The sequence below is a fragment of the Equus caballus genome, chromosome 3, assembly GCF_041296265.1.
Source record: "Equus caballus isolate H_3958 breed thoroughbred chromosome 3, TB-T2T, whole genome shotgun sequence".
NCBI lineage: Eukaryota > Metazoa > Chordata > Mammalia > Perissodactyla > Equidae > Equus > Equus caballus.
This window is the reverse complement of record NC_091686.1, coordinates 113,785,161-113,801,313: the sequence shown is the minus strand read 5'-3', so window position 1 is coordinate 113,801,313 and position 16,153 is coordinate 113,785,161. Positions and strand designations below refer to the sequence as shown.

The following is a 16,153-nucleotide window of genomic DNA, read 5'->3' as shown; positions in this document are numbered from 1 at the left end:
CTGCCCCGTGGCCAAGTGGTTAAGTTCCTGCGCTCTGCTTCAGCAGCCCAGGGTTTTGCCAGTTTGGATCCCGGGTGCGGACATGGCACCACTCATCAGGCCATGCTGAGGTGGCATCCCACATGCCACAACTAGAAGGACCCACAACTAAAAATATACAACTATGTACCTAGGGTAGGTGCTTTGGGGAGAAAAAGAAAAAATAAAATCTGAAAAGAAAAATCTGACAGCCATACTACACCCAAGTCTATCAGCTGTTCAGAGAAGAGAAAAATATGTTCCACAGATTTATCATCTAATGCCTTACTTCTAAGAGTTAACATGCTCCCTTCTAAATACATTAATTTCCAGATGGCAGGTACTGGTCATTCAATGGGAAATCAGGCAAGATCCTTACCCTCAGGAATCTCACCATCCAGTGAGACAAACGATGCATAAACAAAGGAATTTCAATAGAATGGATAAGTGTTCCTATATGGAACCACAGGAGGTACAGCAGTGGCACATAAGTGGGTATTGGTAGGCCTGTGGCAGCTTCGGGGATGCATGACTCACTCGGTGCCCAGTGCAGCATGGGCACCTTACATGAGTTAAAGCACCTGGGCTGGAGTGAACAGTGCACCATTGCCTTGCAGAGAGAGCAACCCCTTGGGAGTTCTAGGCAACCGAGAAGTCTGAGACAGGAAGTGCTCGGTGGTCTTTTGATCACAATTGCATATGCTCAGGTGGTCCTTTAAGCTGTGATTACAACCATTGTTTTTGCAGTGCTTCCAATTTTTGTTGTTCTTTCATTCAGATTTTAAATTCTTTTTCAATCATTATTTCTCACCAAATTGTCTAAACTAATTATATTTTATGGATCATGGTTATGGCTTTAAAAGGATTTTTAATTCATTTAATCACTTTTCTGATTTCCCCTGGCCCATGAGGAAGACATAGCAAAAATTGGATGGGTTTTGAAGTGAAACACTGTGGATTCAATTCTCAGCATTGCGACTCATCACGTGGGTGATTGGGGGAAGTTTCTTCTCCTCTTTGAGCTTCAACTCCATCATCTAGAATTGTTTGGTCTGTTATCTTGCTTAATCTTCACTACAAACCATCCCTCACCAAACCAGTATCATTAGACAAGATAACAGACCTAAAGCCACTACAGGGTTTCATGTAAGGGGATGTCTCACTGAACTAAAATTTTGGCAAAAAATAAAAAATCTAAAAAGGGAAAGAAAACCCACCATTTTCTCACACTGAAACTTCATGCCCATAAGTCCACAATTTAAAAGGTCAAACCAAGGTCTCCTATGCAATAGACAGCAATCTGCTACATGCTCTGTAAACTGTAAGATTATAAAACTCTAGGCTCTTATGAGAGTTTGGGGTGGGCAATAAATGGCGATCCTTTTTCCATTACAGTTCTGAACCAATAAAAATATAGAGAAAAAGTGTAAAAAGTATAAAAAGAGAGGGGTCAACTATAAATTAATGGAAGCTTGAGGGACATATCGATCAATTGCAATGTATAGAATACATTTGGATCCTGATTCAAAGTATTACAGTCATTTTTTGAGACTTTTTAAAAGGAAATTTGAAACTTACTGATATTTGACATTATTAAGGAATTACTGTGATAATAGTACTATAATTACGCTTTTTTATATCTTTATCTTTTAAAGATACATATTGAAATATTTACAGATGAAATGATGCTTAGGTGCAAGATATTGTGGAGAGGGGAAGGGTTGAGAGTATAGATGAAACCAGACTGACCATAACTTAATGGTAGTTGAAGCTAGGTGATGGGTCCATGGTATATTCTTCTTCTAGGATTATTAATGTTTGAAATTTTTCATAAAAGATTTTTTAATATAGATCAAAATATCACCTTTTGACTGATAAAGATGAATTTGGAGAGTGAGGCTTCAGTATGCCCCTCCTGGGCTTCTTGCTGAGCCCCTGAATTAGGCAGACTTGGCCACTGAGCACAGACAAGCCCTGAATGATCACAGGTTTCCCAATGCACCCAGCCTGTTAGAATAGCTCACGGTGATATTAATTCAGTCTGGGGCGCAGAGTTCAGTTCCTATGCAGATTTTGCCTTTGTCTTTGCCCAGTAGCCCTTCCAACTTCAGTCAGCCATCTTGCAAATGTGAACTGGTGGATACCAGGGAGATGAGGCCGGGACGGCAGCCCGGCACAAATTCATCCTCACTCTCGGAAAAGAATTTATATCATATGCCCTGTAAGGGAGGGTGGGTAGAGAGGATCTATAATGTCATCTTTGTATGAGTCTTGTGCATTCAAGTGGTAAGTGGAAAATATTAATCAGGGGGGACTCTGTTGCATAAGAAGAAAAATATGAAGATTTAATTAGCAGAAATAGAGTGAATAAAATCAGCATTGTAGAGAAATGTGTAACAGCCAGAGAGACCTCATGGAGAGAAAGAATAAAACGCAGAAAAGAAGCCAGCAGTGCTCTGGAATATTTTGTCATCTACTTACTACAAAAGTGAAATGATCCAAAAATTCAGGGGAAAACTTGATCAAATGGAGCATACTGTCCTACTGAGGCTGGATTTTATATTCGTAATCTAAGATTGCAGGGGGTCCTTCACCTCATGGTGATTGCATGATAATGAGACACACCACAGTAGTTAGTATCAGAATTGCAGGTGGTCTAGTTGACTCCATCTTGGGAGAAGGTCTGAGAAGTTGCTGGGTAGGGTTTCAATAGCTAACAAATAAAAGGAGGTCTTGAAAGGAAGAATTTGAGAGATTTACTAAATAGTAGATTTGAATCTGATACTCTAGAGTATTCTAGGTATGGTGCTTCCCTTCTTGACCTTGAGGTTGGCGCAGATAATAAACTGTATAGTGGTATGTCCATATTATCTCAACCATTTCACCTGCTGGCGTTTCTCTCTGAAATAACCTGAACCACGAAAAGGAGGAAGCCCATTCTCCAGGTAAGCTGTGTATTTACCTGAAATGGAAACAACTGTAGTAGCCTGCTACTCCGATTAACCTCTCTATCCCAGCAGATTAGGTTAAGCAAGAGGACAGGGTGTTAACAATTTAGCCACAAATAGAGTGTAATCTAGTCTCCATGGGGACTATAGTAACACGACTCAACTTTGCACTCTGAGATGGGCCCTCTGGGCTGGAACAGTGACTAGCACAGATAAATGGACTAATTATCTGTTTTTATTTGGCTGTTTCTCTTCCTCAATTTCAGGTATATGAAACAGTGGGACACAGTGGGACAACCTTGCTAGCAGAAGTGTTTCTGCCTATTCCTGAAACTACTGTTGTCACTGGAAGGGCTCCCCTTGAAGAAGTAGAGTTTAGCAGTAACCAGCATGTGACACTGGACCACGAGGGAGTTGGAAGTGGTATGGAAAGCTAATTATCCTCAATGGTTCATAGTTTCACTGTCAGATTTAAACGTATCTTTTTTTTCACTTCTCAGACAGCCAGATAATTATAAAATTGCTATCAGAAATTCAAATTAAAATAATAATGACATATAATTTTTTGCAAAGTCATTTTTTGTATACCACTGATGGCCAGTAAATTCATATAACTATGCAAGTATAAAGTAGTTTGGCTGTATAAATTAATGACTTTTAGGATATCTTTGATGCTTTAATTCTACTTCTAGGAATCTTTCCTAAGAAAATAATTTAAAATTAGGATAAAGTTTGTGGATAAAAAAATGTACATCATGCTATTATTTCTAAGGCTGAAAAGTTTGAGATAATTACAATAGGGAGATTATTAATCAATATTCTCTCTCTTCTCCTTCCACAATTCTTTTTTTAAACTTTTGTTATTGCAGTAACATTGGTTTATAACACTACATAAATTTCAGGTGTACATCATTATATTTTGATTCCTGTGTAAATTACATCATGTTCACCATCAAGACTAATTACAATCCATCACCACACACATGTGCCTAATCACCTCTGCCTCTATGTGTTTGTTTGTTGTTGTTTATCTTCTATTTATGAGTGAGATCATACAGTATTTGACTTTCTCCTTCTGACTTATTTCACTTAGCATAATACTCTCAAGATCCATCCATATTGTCACAAATGGCCAGATTTCATCTTTTTTTATTGCTGAGTAGTATTCAATTGTATGTATATATACCACATCGTCTTTATCCATTCATCCCTTGATGGGCAACTTGTTTCCAAGTCTTGGCCATTGTGAATAATGCTGCAATGAGCATAGGGGTGCGTATATCTTTAAGCATCCATGTTTTCATGTTCTTTAGATAAATATGCAGCAGTGGAATAGCTGGACTGTATGGTAGTTCTAGTCTTAATTTTTTGAGGACTCTCCATACTGTTTTCCATAGTGGCTGCACCAGTTTGCACTCCCAACAGCAGTATATGGGAGTTCCCTTTTCTCCACATCCTCTCCAACACTTATTGTTTCCTGTCTTCTTAATTATAGCCATTCTGACGAAAGTGAGGTGATATCTCATTGTAGTTTTGATTTGCATTTCCCTGATAAGTAGTGATGTTGAACATCTTTTCGTGTGCCAGTTGGCTGTCTGTGTATCTTCTTTGGAGAAATGTCTGTTCGGATCTTTTGCCTTGTTTTTAATTAGGTTGTTAGTTTTTTTTGTTGTTGAGATATATAAGTTCTTTATATATTTTAGAAATTAACCTCTTATCAGATATATAGTTTGCAAATATCTTCTCCCAATTCTTAGGTTGTCTTTTCGTTTTGCTGACACTTTCCTTTGTTGTGCAGAAGCTTTTTAGTTTGATGCAGTCCCATTTGTTTATTTTTTCTACTGTTTTCCTTGCCCATTCAGACATGGTACTGGAAAATATGCTGCTAAGACCGATGTTGAAGAGTGTACTGCCTGTGCTCTCTTCTAGAAGTTTCATGGTTTCAGGTCTTACATTCAAGTCTTTAATTCATTTTGAGTTAATTTTTATCTATGGTGTAAGATAATGGTATACTTTCATTCTTTTGCATGTGGCTGTCCAGTTTTCCCAAAACCATTTATTGAAGAGACTTTCCTTTCTCTATTGTATGTTGTTGGCTCCCTTGTTGAAAACTACCTGTCCATAGATGTGTGGTTTCTTTTCTGGGCTCTCAATTCTGTTCCATTGATCTGTGTCTCTGTTTTTGTGCCAGTATCATGCTGTTTTGGTTACTACAGCTTTATAGTATATTTTGAAATCAGGGATTTCCTTCTACAATTCTGATTAAATATATGATGGACCTTCTCACTATGTTCACCATATTTTTTAACCTCTCTTTAATATAATTGATATATTTTTCTTTCACTGCTACATTCTGTGTAATTTCTTTAAATCTGTCTTCCAAGTCATAAATTCACTCTTTGGCTGTGTCTAATCTTTGACATTCATCATTGCATTTCTCATTTCAGTTATTGTGTTTTTCACCTCTAGAAATTCTATTTAGTTCTTTTCCAATCAATCTAGTCAGGTCTGATAACTTTTTGTCCTTTTCTCAGACTTAATCATTTCTTTTATTCATTCATTACTTCATTTATTTTTTAAATGTATTAAAAATATTTTTTTACTATTCTGTTTCTGATCATTCCAATACCTATCTACTTGTTGGTCTGATTCTGTTTCTTCTTGCTCATGATGGCTTGTTTCCTCATTTGTCTGGTGACTTTTTATCGTGAGCTCACATCTGAAAATTTATCTTCAAGAATTCTTTGAGGCTCAAATCCAATCACCAGTCTAAACCTCTGGAGACCTAGGCTTTAGTTCCAGCTCTGGTACTGACAAGCTGTGTGACCCTACTAAACATGTAACCTCTTTGAATATCACCTTCCTCATTTATAAAATGGATCTAATAATACCTCCTTTCATGTCTGATAGGGTTATTTTGAAGATCAAGATGGTATGTTCAATATGAAGGAAAGATCTTTGAAAAACACAAAGATGCTATTACAGTGTAATAGTGGTATTGTTTTGTGCTAATAATATTAGCCAGAACCTCGGAGTGTGAAGTTGCTATATTTAGTGCTTGAAAATCTTTCTTCCTTTAGTTGATTAAACACACTGCCCTGAGATGTTTTACCACTAATTTCCAATTAGTGAGGCTTTACTGTCACCACAATAGCTTAGCTTTAGCAAACGTTTGTTGAGTGGTCACTATTTGCCAGGCACTGTCTGAGTGCTGTGAAGTATGACCTCACTCAACTCGCTATTCCTCACTCCGGGCACACTCCCACCTGAGGGTGCCTGCACTTTTGTTCCTTCTACCAAGAATGCTCTTTCCCAAGATATCTCCAGGTCTCACTTCCTTACTTTCTTCATGCCTTTATTCAAAAGTCCTTTCTCGGGGCCAGCCCGGTGGCACAGCAGTTAAGTGCACATGTTCCACTTTGGCGGCCTGGGGTTCGCCGGTTCAGATCCCAGATGCGGACTTGGCACCACTTGGCACGCCATGCTGTGGTGTGTCCCACATATAAAGTGGAGGAGGATGGGCACAGATGTTAGCTCAGGGCCGGTCTTCCTCAGAAACAAGAGGAGGATTGGCAGCAGTTAGCTCAGTTAGCTCAGGGCTAAGCTTCCTCAAAAAAAAAAAGGAAAAGTCCTCTCTCATGGAGCCTCCCCTGGCCACTCCATCACAAAGTTCAACCCCTCCACACCCCCCAAAACACTCATTTTCTATATACCTTCCCTAATTTATGTTTCTCCTTCGCACTTATCACTCTCTAACCTACCATGCATGTTTTCTTATTTATCTTATTTACTGTCTGTCTCCCCTACCCAAATATAAACTTCATGAGAACGCAGATTCCTATCAGTTTTGTTTCTTTACTGCTATCTATCTTCAGTGACTAGAATAGTGACTGGTATGAAGGAGAAGCTCAAATAACATCTATTGAATGAATGAATAAATGAATGAATGTCTTCACAATAATTCTTTGAAGGAGGTACTATGATTATCCCTATTTTATACATTAAGAAACTAAGGCTCAGAGAATTTAAGTAATTTGTCCACAGTCACACAGCTGTTAAGTGGCAGAGCCAGAATATGCACACAGATGGTCCCAGAGTGCAGCATTCATTATCATGTCTATACTCTGCTGTCAGAGATAGAGTCAAGTAGCCGATTCTGAGCATCATAGCCAGAAGAAGTTCAGTGATGTTGATTGAAATTATGTGTTCCATCCCCGCCACCCCCACCTACTCTGTTCCATTTGTCTACTGTCTGCTTTCTTACCAGGACTGGGCTCTCTCCCTCTTTCTAAACAATATCTTGTTTAATCTGGTGTTTCCCTAGGAGTGCCCTTCTCCTTTGAAGCTGATGGTAGTAATCAACTGACCCTAATGACCTCGGGAAAAGTGTCCAACAGTGTGTCATGGGCTATTGGAGAAAATGGGATACCTTTAATTCCTCCATTATCGCAGCAGAACATTGGATTTAGGAGGTAATGTGTGCTAGAACAAGTTGATGAGCAATGTCAGTGTTAATTATAACCCGTGGCCAGTGGCTAAGTTCACATGTTCTGCTTCAGTGGTCCGGGGTTTTACCGGTTTGGAGCCTGGGCGCTAACACGGCACCACTCATCAAGCCGTGCTGAGGCAGCGTCCCACATTGCACAACTAGAGGCACTCACAACTAGAATATACAGCTATGTATGGGGACTTTGGGGAGAAGAAGAAGAAGAAAAAGACAAAGATTGGCAACAGATGTTAGCTGAGGTACCAATCTTTAAAAAAAAACACCTTTCCAAATATTAAAAAAATTATACATTAATATATAAAGTTATATATTAATTAATATAAAAATAATATAATTATATTATATAATTGATCATATATTAGTATATTGATTATATTAATATTTAACATAATTATATTGATTAATTGATTCGATTAATGATATACAATGGGGAGAAAAGCTTACAAATTTCATTCTTTCCTTTTATTGTCAGGTGCCAGTATTTTCAGGGGTTTTTATCATTCTTAAGGTAAAAATTAAAATATTAATAGCCTAAAAAATATTTGGTATTTATCAGTGTTAAGGTACAGCACAAGCACTTTACCTTATTTAATGGTCACAGTGACTCTGCAAAGTATTCTTTTCCGTGTTTCACAGGTGGGGGAGTACATAGCTCATAGTTGTATATATTTAGCCCTCAGTAAAGGTTCGTTGCTAATGATGACTGGTGTAGAACCTTCTGGTTATAGGAAAGTCCCTGTTCTCATCCTCTTCCTTGATGGCTAGGTCCTTGGGTTCCTATTCACAACAGAAGAAAGGGACTCTAAGCCTCACCAGTTTCCCCCATGTGGTGCTCTCTCTTTGTGATTGTGCCTCTCCAGGCAGTCTGGACTGTGCAAGCATCCAGACTAAGAAAGACGAGGAAGAAGGACCTGGCTACCCACTTCTGAAAAAAATTGGCCATGAAAACCCTACAAATAGCAGGGGAGCATTGTCTGACATAGCACCAAAAGATGAAAGGATGGCGCAAAAAGACTGGGCAGGTTGCACTCTGCTCTACACAGAGTCACTAGGAGTCAGAGTTAACTCGATGGCACTAACAACAAAATATTCCATCATGTGTGTATACACATATACCACATTTTCTTTATCCATTCATCCACTGATGGACACTTAGGCTGTTTCCATGTCTTGGCTATTGTAAATAATGCTGCAATAAACATGGGAGTGCAGATATCTCTTCAGGATAGTGATTTTGTTTCCTTTGGATATATATACTGGATCATATGGTAGTTCTATTTTTAATTTTTTGAGGAATCTCCATACTGTTTTCCATAGTGTTTGCACCAATCTGCATTCCCACCAACAGTGTACAAGGGTTCCCTTTTCTTCACATCCTTGCTAACACTTGTTATCTCTTGTCTTTTTGATGATAGCCATTACAAAAGGTGTGAGGTGATATCTCATTGTGGTTTTGATTTACATTTCCCTGATGATTAGTGATGTTAAGCCCTTTTTCATGTAGCTGTTGTCCATTTGTATGTCTTTTTTGGAAAAACGTCTATTCAGATTCTTTGCCCATTTTTCATCAGATTATTTGTTTTATTGCTATTGAGTTGTATGGGTTCCTTATAGATTTTGGATATTAATCCCTTATCAGATGTGTGGTTTCAAATATTTTCTCCTACCATTCATACTTCTTTATTATCCTTATAACATTTAATAGTAATCATGAAGTAAAGAAAAATGGCAAAAGTCCTTCCTTATGATCAGATTTTCTCTCATAGATAATAACAGCCTCCTTAAGCAATGCCGTCCCTGAGATTTTGTGGTCATGAGGCAAACTCCTCTGTGATAAAGTTGGTCTCATGGAATCAACTTTTTTTTGCAGTGCTTTGAAGAGAGCAGATGCCATCTCATCTATTGGCACTTCGGGACTGACAGACATGAAAAAGTTGGCCAAGTGGGCAGCAGAGTCCAAGCTTGACCCAAATGATCCCAACAATGCCCCTTTGATGCAGCTAATCTTGGTAAAGTGGCAGGAGAAATGTGCACACACACTATTTCTCAACTTGGTGTGACAATAATAGAAATGGCTCCTCCCTTTACACACATTTTCTTTACACTATATTCTCCTACACGATAGTGTTTAAGAACATGAATGCTGGGTTGAATAGCACATTTAAATTCCAGCTTTGCACCTACCTGGCTGTGTGATCAAGGCAAGCACTCATGCTTCCCAGCCCTGTGATGCCCTCATAGTTTTGTCATGAGGAAGTGAGCTGCTGCATATCAACACTTAGCTGGGTACACAATCAGTATACAGTAAATATTAGCTCTTGTTGTTGTTGTTACTCTTATCTCTAACCTCTGTAAAACCCTTAAAGAAAGGTTTTATTTTGCCCCTTAAATAGAGAGGAAACTGAGTTCAGACACTCAGAGTTACTAGCTCAAGGTCAAGCAGCTAGTAAGGACTCGGATCCAAGTTGGTCTGATTTCAGAGCACATCCTCATTCCATTACACCTTGAAGGACTGACAGGGCATTTTAAGAATTGGTGGTTTTGTTTGTTTTCTCCTTTGATGATTAATTAGATTATATTAGGTTTCACTTAAGCATTTATGAGATAAATTGCTTGTATCTATCATAACATTCAAAAACTTCTTTAGCGACTTTCTAAATAAAATGGAACATTAGTCAGTAAATGGTTTTTCTTGGTATCAAATACAATTGCTTTTACTCCCAAGTTCATAATTCTCACAAAAACATAATATACAAGTACATGATCTGGAAAGTGACCATAGCAACACATTCTATGGTCATGTTTATTAGTATGAGTTCATTAGTAGAGTAAGTATAACCAGGATGAAAATTTTCATTTCTCTCCTGGTCTTTCTAAGTCCCAAAGTGAGCTTTGGTTTATTCTGAATTTTGTCTTTATAGACTCTCCTTCCAACATGATACTTCTTAGTGTGGATAAGAGAAATATCAGAAAGAATAGACCATATTACTTAAAGTGTATTCCATTCCATGTACAGTTTTCAAATTTCAATTACTATCTTTAAATCAGCAATAATATAGTACACATGTCACCTTCATGTTTTTCTTTTTAAATATTTGTCTTCCCATAAAAGGACAAAACACAGGGATTGCCTTCCTGACTTGTCTCTTGTTATGAACCAGGATTTTTGCAACAAGATCAACTTTCCCATCACAAAGCCCCAGCAAATCTCTGCTCCCTGGCTTTCTGTCTGCCCAGCAGGGAGCTACACCTAGCAAGCACCCAGCAAGCAGACACCTGGGCAGAGTGCAGCCCACACCTGCTCAGCCTCTCAGTGGCACTGAAGGCATCCTTTCTGTGACATTGTACAGGGGCACTGGGGGTTTGCCCGGATCCATCTCTGGCTCACTTTTCTCAATGACTAAGGCCATGAGGTACTGTTCAGAGACAAAAGAGCATGGCCGTGGAGCCAAGTGGAGCTGATCAGCTGACCCTGAGGCCTTTATCTACATATGCGCATAAAAATAGTAAAAAGTTATATTTGAAAATATTCTTCAAATATATATATATTTGATTTCATATACACTGTGTATATGAGTAATCTTATTTGCAGTAGGCACCTACTAATACACTGATATAAATCTCTCATTTTTCAGTCTGTATATTTTCATAACATCCATTAGGGGAGAAGGCATACCAAAAATGAACCTCATAATTTTTATTTCTTTGTAAAAATGATTTGTGGTACTTTTTATAGCTACTAAATGAATATAATAGGATCTTCCTCATTATTATGATATTTTAATGTATTTTGTCTTAAAATGAAATGCAGGATGTTTCAAGTCTTTCAGCCTAAAACTGTTAAACTTCCATTCCATTCCAGTGCTAGGTTTCTTTGGAGGAAATCTGTCCATCATCTAGAGTTTTGCATTTTCTGTTTTTCATAGGTTGCAACCAGTGGTGAGTCCTATGTCCCTGATTTCTTTCGACTGGAACAGCTACAACAGGAATTTAACTTTGTTTCAGATGAGGAATTAAATAGATCCAAACGATTCAGGCTTCTTCGTCTTAGAAGCCAAGAGGTGCCAGAATTCCGAAATTATAAGCAAATTCCAGTATATGACCGAGAAATTATGGAAAAGGTATTCCAGGTAAGAAGTTGCTATAGAGGAGTTAACAGAATAATAAATATTTGCTGTGCCTTTTGCTACTATTGCGTATGTATTTTGTTTTTCTTGTTAGGTTCCTAGTAGCATATTGGTTTCTCTTTTACAGCACTTAACATAACCTTTCCATTATTTTTCTTAAATTCAATGTTTAAATAATCTCTTTGCCTCGATATAATGACATATAAACTAAGAAAAATTAAATTGTAGGGTTGAAAAATATTTCAAGTGTTAATATGGCAAATTACCCTGCCTTAGTCAGGAATTCAATGCCTCTTCAATTCAGTACTACAGGGCAAACTGGATGGAATTGGGGCAGCCTTGGGTGGGCGGGGCAGGAAGGAAGCAGGGGACTATGGGTGGGGGTGGGGGTGCATCCTGGGCAGGGGCAGCAGGATACACAAAGGCTCGAGGGAGGAGGAATTAATATGCTTGTGTAGGTGGGGCAGGCCAGCAAAAGCCAGACAGATGGGTTTGTGTTTGATGAGGTAAATGGAGAGCCGTGAGAAATTAATACCAGCATGATTTTTCATGCAGAAACTATTCTTGGAGTATATTTTTAGTTACTTGGTTTTTCTTTGTATTAGTTTGGACTTGTGATTGTAAGTGATAAAAACCCAATTTGAACTACCTCAGGCACCAAGGGGAGTTTATTGGATGATGAAATCCCACAATAGGGTTAAATATCTAAGACGTGTGAGTGGCAGGAATTCATCTGTGCCTCAAGGACACTGGATCCGGGGCCTGAATTCTCCATCCTGTCTGGGCTTCCCTTGGTATGGTGGCTTCATCTTCCCCCATTTTGGACAGATTTCTCTACTTGGCTGCATGGTCACCATCATCATCCAAGTTCACATCTAGTAGCCTTAGCCAGGAGAGAGAGATGTGTCCTCTTGTCCCAAGTTTAAAAATTTGGGGAACAGCTCTTGAGTCATCCAGCCTGGGTTATGGGCCACCCTGGGCATTCAGCTGTGATCAGAGAAGCACTGAAGGAGAAAACGCAGCTCCCCGAAGCCCACATGGAATTTTATTGATAGAAAAAGAGAGGAAAGTGCAGTGAGTGGCCTAAGCAGAGAAAACCAAAAATACCCACTACTCTCCTCTAAGTAGGTGATCTAAGTCAGCTGCAGCCAGATGCTAAATTTTTGTAATTGCTTTACTTAACATAGAAAAGGCAAAAATTAATCAGAGGCTTTGGCTAAGTTGCTTGGTTGAATGTAGCATCTTGAACTATAGCAACTCTCTCTGTTGTCTCTGTGGCCTCTATTTCTTCCTGCATGAACATTTTAGCTTATAATTATTCTATGTATTTCTCTTCTACTTATAAGGTAGTTCAATCAACTGACTCTGAATCCTGGATACTGTATCAAAGGTCAGTTCTGAACCAAAAGTTGAGAAAAGTGGAAGAAACATTTAGAACCATAATTTACGACTTAAGCAACATGTGATAAATAATTCTCTAATCTCAAGAGGAATGTGAGACAGTATATAAAATCATAAAATTATTCCTTTTTAACTTTAGGATTATGAGAAACGATTACGAGACAGAAATGTAATTGAAACCAAGGACCACATTGATACCCATAGGGCCATAGTAGCCAAGTACCTCCAGCAGGTAAGGAAAATCATTTTAAACAGTCCTCATGAGGGAAAAATAGCCAGCATCCTAAGACTGGGGAAGGAGGGTCTCTATTTTTTTAAGTACCTATGCGATACTTAAAAGTCACTTAACCCCTATAGACTTATTTTCTCATAATCACAGACATGAAATTACCAGCTATCTTCATCATTTGAACATATGAAAACACTAGGATGTATCTCAGTTTACTATCAGTGGTTATCTTACATGAGGTATGATTACAAGGGACTCAGTTTCTAAGTCCTGATTTTTCTAATATTTGAATGTTTGCATCATATCATCTTTGCAATAAAAAAGTTTTATAAATCACATACTAACCACCCTTATTCACCAAAAAGTTGAAATACCTTTTTGTTCTCCCTCCCTCCCTTCCTTCCTTCAATAAATTTCACTTGTAAGAAATGCTACAGTGACTACAGCACATTTTTCCATCCAGTTGATCTGCCCTGTGGCTCATGTATAAAAAAACGATTTATGACATTTAAGAGGTCTTCTATTTAAAGAATAATTAACCAGTAAATCAGTGTGAATAGGGGAAGAACTTAAGAATCAGTTATGAAATGTGTGTTCTTAGAGACTGGTCCCATGTTTTATAATTGTTAATTCATTCCTTCAGCAAAATTTTACTATCTTATGCGACAGGAACTTTTCCAGGTCCAGAGAATACAGCTGTGAAAAAAAAAAAAAAAAAACAGAAAACCCTCTGCCTTTAGGGAGCTTACACAAGTGAGGAAAGCCGGATGATTTACAGTAGGAAGAGATCAGTGCTGTGGGGCAAAATAAGGAGGACTGAGCTGAGGTGACATTAGGGCGGTGAACTGTGAAGTTCTTAGAACAAGAACATTTTAAATAAAACTTATTTCTTTCCCCAGGTTAGAGAATCGGTGATAAATCGTTTCCTAATTGCAAAACACCATTTTCTTCTTGCTGATTTGATAGTAGAAGAAGAAGTTCCCAACATCAGGTAAAAACAAACCTTTTGCTATTTCTTATAAAAATTATTTTTACTGTATCATATTAAAATTTTCATGTAAATACAAGATTTTTATCATTGTATGGTATGCATTTGGGTCCTAATAATGCTGGAAACAGGTAAAACCTGATTGTCGCCTAATGATTACATTAGTTGAGGGGTTTCTGTTAGAACAAGTCACAGGAGATCCTCTCCATCACAGTCCATAGATCCCACTCTTTCCAGGTCAACTCCACCAGCCTCTGCCATTTTCTCATTCCAGTCAAACTAATTTCCCTCCTGCACATACTTCTGCTTTCATCATCTCCCAATGCCAACTTTCCCTTACTCTTCCTTCACTGGACAGTGGGGGTGGCTGAGGACTAGTGCACTCAGGTTCTGGGTGGCAAGGGGAGGCCTGGTTCCTGCAGCACGGCTGGGAGGCAGAGAGATTCTGTGTGTCTGATGAGGGGTAAGGGCAGCGGGGAAAATGGGTATTTACAGAGAAGTTGGGAATTGACTGTATTTGCTTGATTGTCTCCCTGTCATTTAGAATAATCCTCAAATTGTCTCAACTTGGATGCATAACTTGGATGCATAAAAGATGAAAGATAACTTTCTATATTGGTGGTCTTGTGTAGTCCATTAACTTCTGTGATTAAATCTCTTGATCTCCTAAAAAAGGTTATTTCCTGTGCATGTACTTCCTCTTCACCACCAAGTTGGGAAGGAGACCAAAAACTGTGCTACCCTCTTTCTTTGGCTTTGCCATGTACAGAAAGGAGGCTGTGCCCACATAAATTCATGCAAACTCTCTTTCTTTATTCCAGGCCCAGAATCCAGTCACTGAATGTTTTGTTCAGTCATGAAAATTATACTTAAAATAGATGACGATTTTTCATGCTGTTTTTCCATTTCTTTTCTTTCTTTTTCTTTTTTCTGCTTTACTTTCTGCATTAAGTTCTGAAGGCTCAGGGTATGTTCTTTCTTCTTTTAATTTTGGTTCATTCTTACCTTTAAACTAAGATGTTTCTGTATTTAATGGTCCCAGCCACCAAGATGCTCCTATGCTGGTTGCTTTGAGGGCAGCAAAGTCTCATGAGGAGAGCCACCTCTGGGGGAGGGAGGGGGTACTGACAAAGGAAGGGATGTGCCATGTTAGGACGCCTGGCAAAGGTGTCTCTCTGAGGTCCCAAAGTTGGGGTTAGGTAGGTGTCCTAGAAGAATGATTTAGAAGATGGGCTGTAATTTGTGATGATATGAATGGACCTTTGCATTGTGTTAAGTGAAATAAGTCAGAGAGAAAGACAAATGTTGTATGATCTCACTTACATGTGGAACCTAAAAGAGCTGAACTCATAAAAACAGAGAGTAGAATGGTGGCTACCAGCGGCTGGGGGGGTGGGGGAATTGGGGAGAAGTTATTTAAGGGTACAAACTTTCAGTTAGTAGATAAGTAAGCCCACAGCATAGTGAAGACAGTCAACAATTCTGTATTATAAACTTCAAAGTTACTAAGATACAATTAAGATACTAGGTCTTAATTGTTCTCACAACAAAAAAGAAATGATAATCACGTGATGTGATGGAGGTATTAGCTAATGTCAAGGGGGTAATATTACAATAGATAAATATATCAAACCAACATGTTGTACACCTTAAACTTACACAATGTTGTACATTAATTGCATCTCAATAAAAATAAACTTTAAAATAATAAAATGCAGATAATAAATCACATACACAGAAAAAGAGATTTGCAAAAATATAAAACAATGTCACTTTTCTGACACTGTTTTTTGTTTGGGACAAGATAGTTATTTTTCATATTTTACTTTGTGTTAAAATATAATGGGCTTATTTTTGTTTTAAATTAGTTAATAAATATATGTAAATATTAAAAAAGGAAAAAAAGAAGAAGCTGGACTGTGAAGTCAGAGTGAT

The 16,153-nt window shown here is 38.1% G+C and overlaps 1 protein-coding gene across 31 annotated transcripts in view; it reads left to right on the top strand.

Moving 5' to 3' along the window:
• Window positions 1-16,153, top strand: part of CC2D2A (coiled-coil and C2 domain containing 2A) — a 116,040-nt gene that overhangs the window by 70,460 nt on the left and 29,427 nt on the right. For 18 of the 31 annotated variants that reach the window (XM_070262655.1, XM_070262659.1, XM_070262650.1 and 15 more), the window contains 7 exons: window positions 3,233-3,389; window positions 7,291-7,438; window positions 9,344-9,482; window positions 11,400-11,603; window positions 13,141-13,233; window positions 14,130-14,221; window positions 15,171-15,185. In XM_070262655.1, coding sequence (XP_070118756.1) covers window positions 3,233-3,389; window positions 7,291-7,438; window positions 9,344-9,482; window positions 11,400-11,603; window positions 13,141-13,233; window positions 14,130-14,221; window positions 15,171-15,185 — 848 coding nt within the window. The remainder of the gene's footprint in view (window positions 1-3,232; window positions 3,390-7,290; window positions 7,439-9,343; window positions 9,483-11,399; window positions 11,604-13,140; window positions 13,234-14,129; window positions 14,222-15,170; window positions 15,186-16,153) is intronic. The other 13 variants (XM_070262661.1, XM_070262663.1, XM_070262651.1 and 10 more) reach the window with 1 other exon arrangement.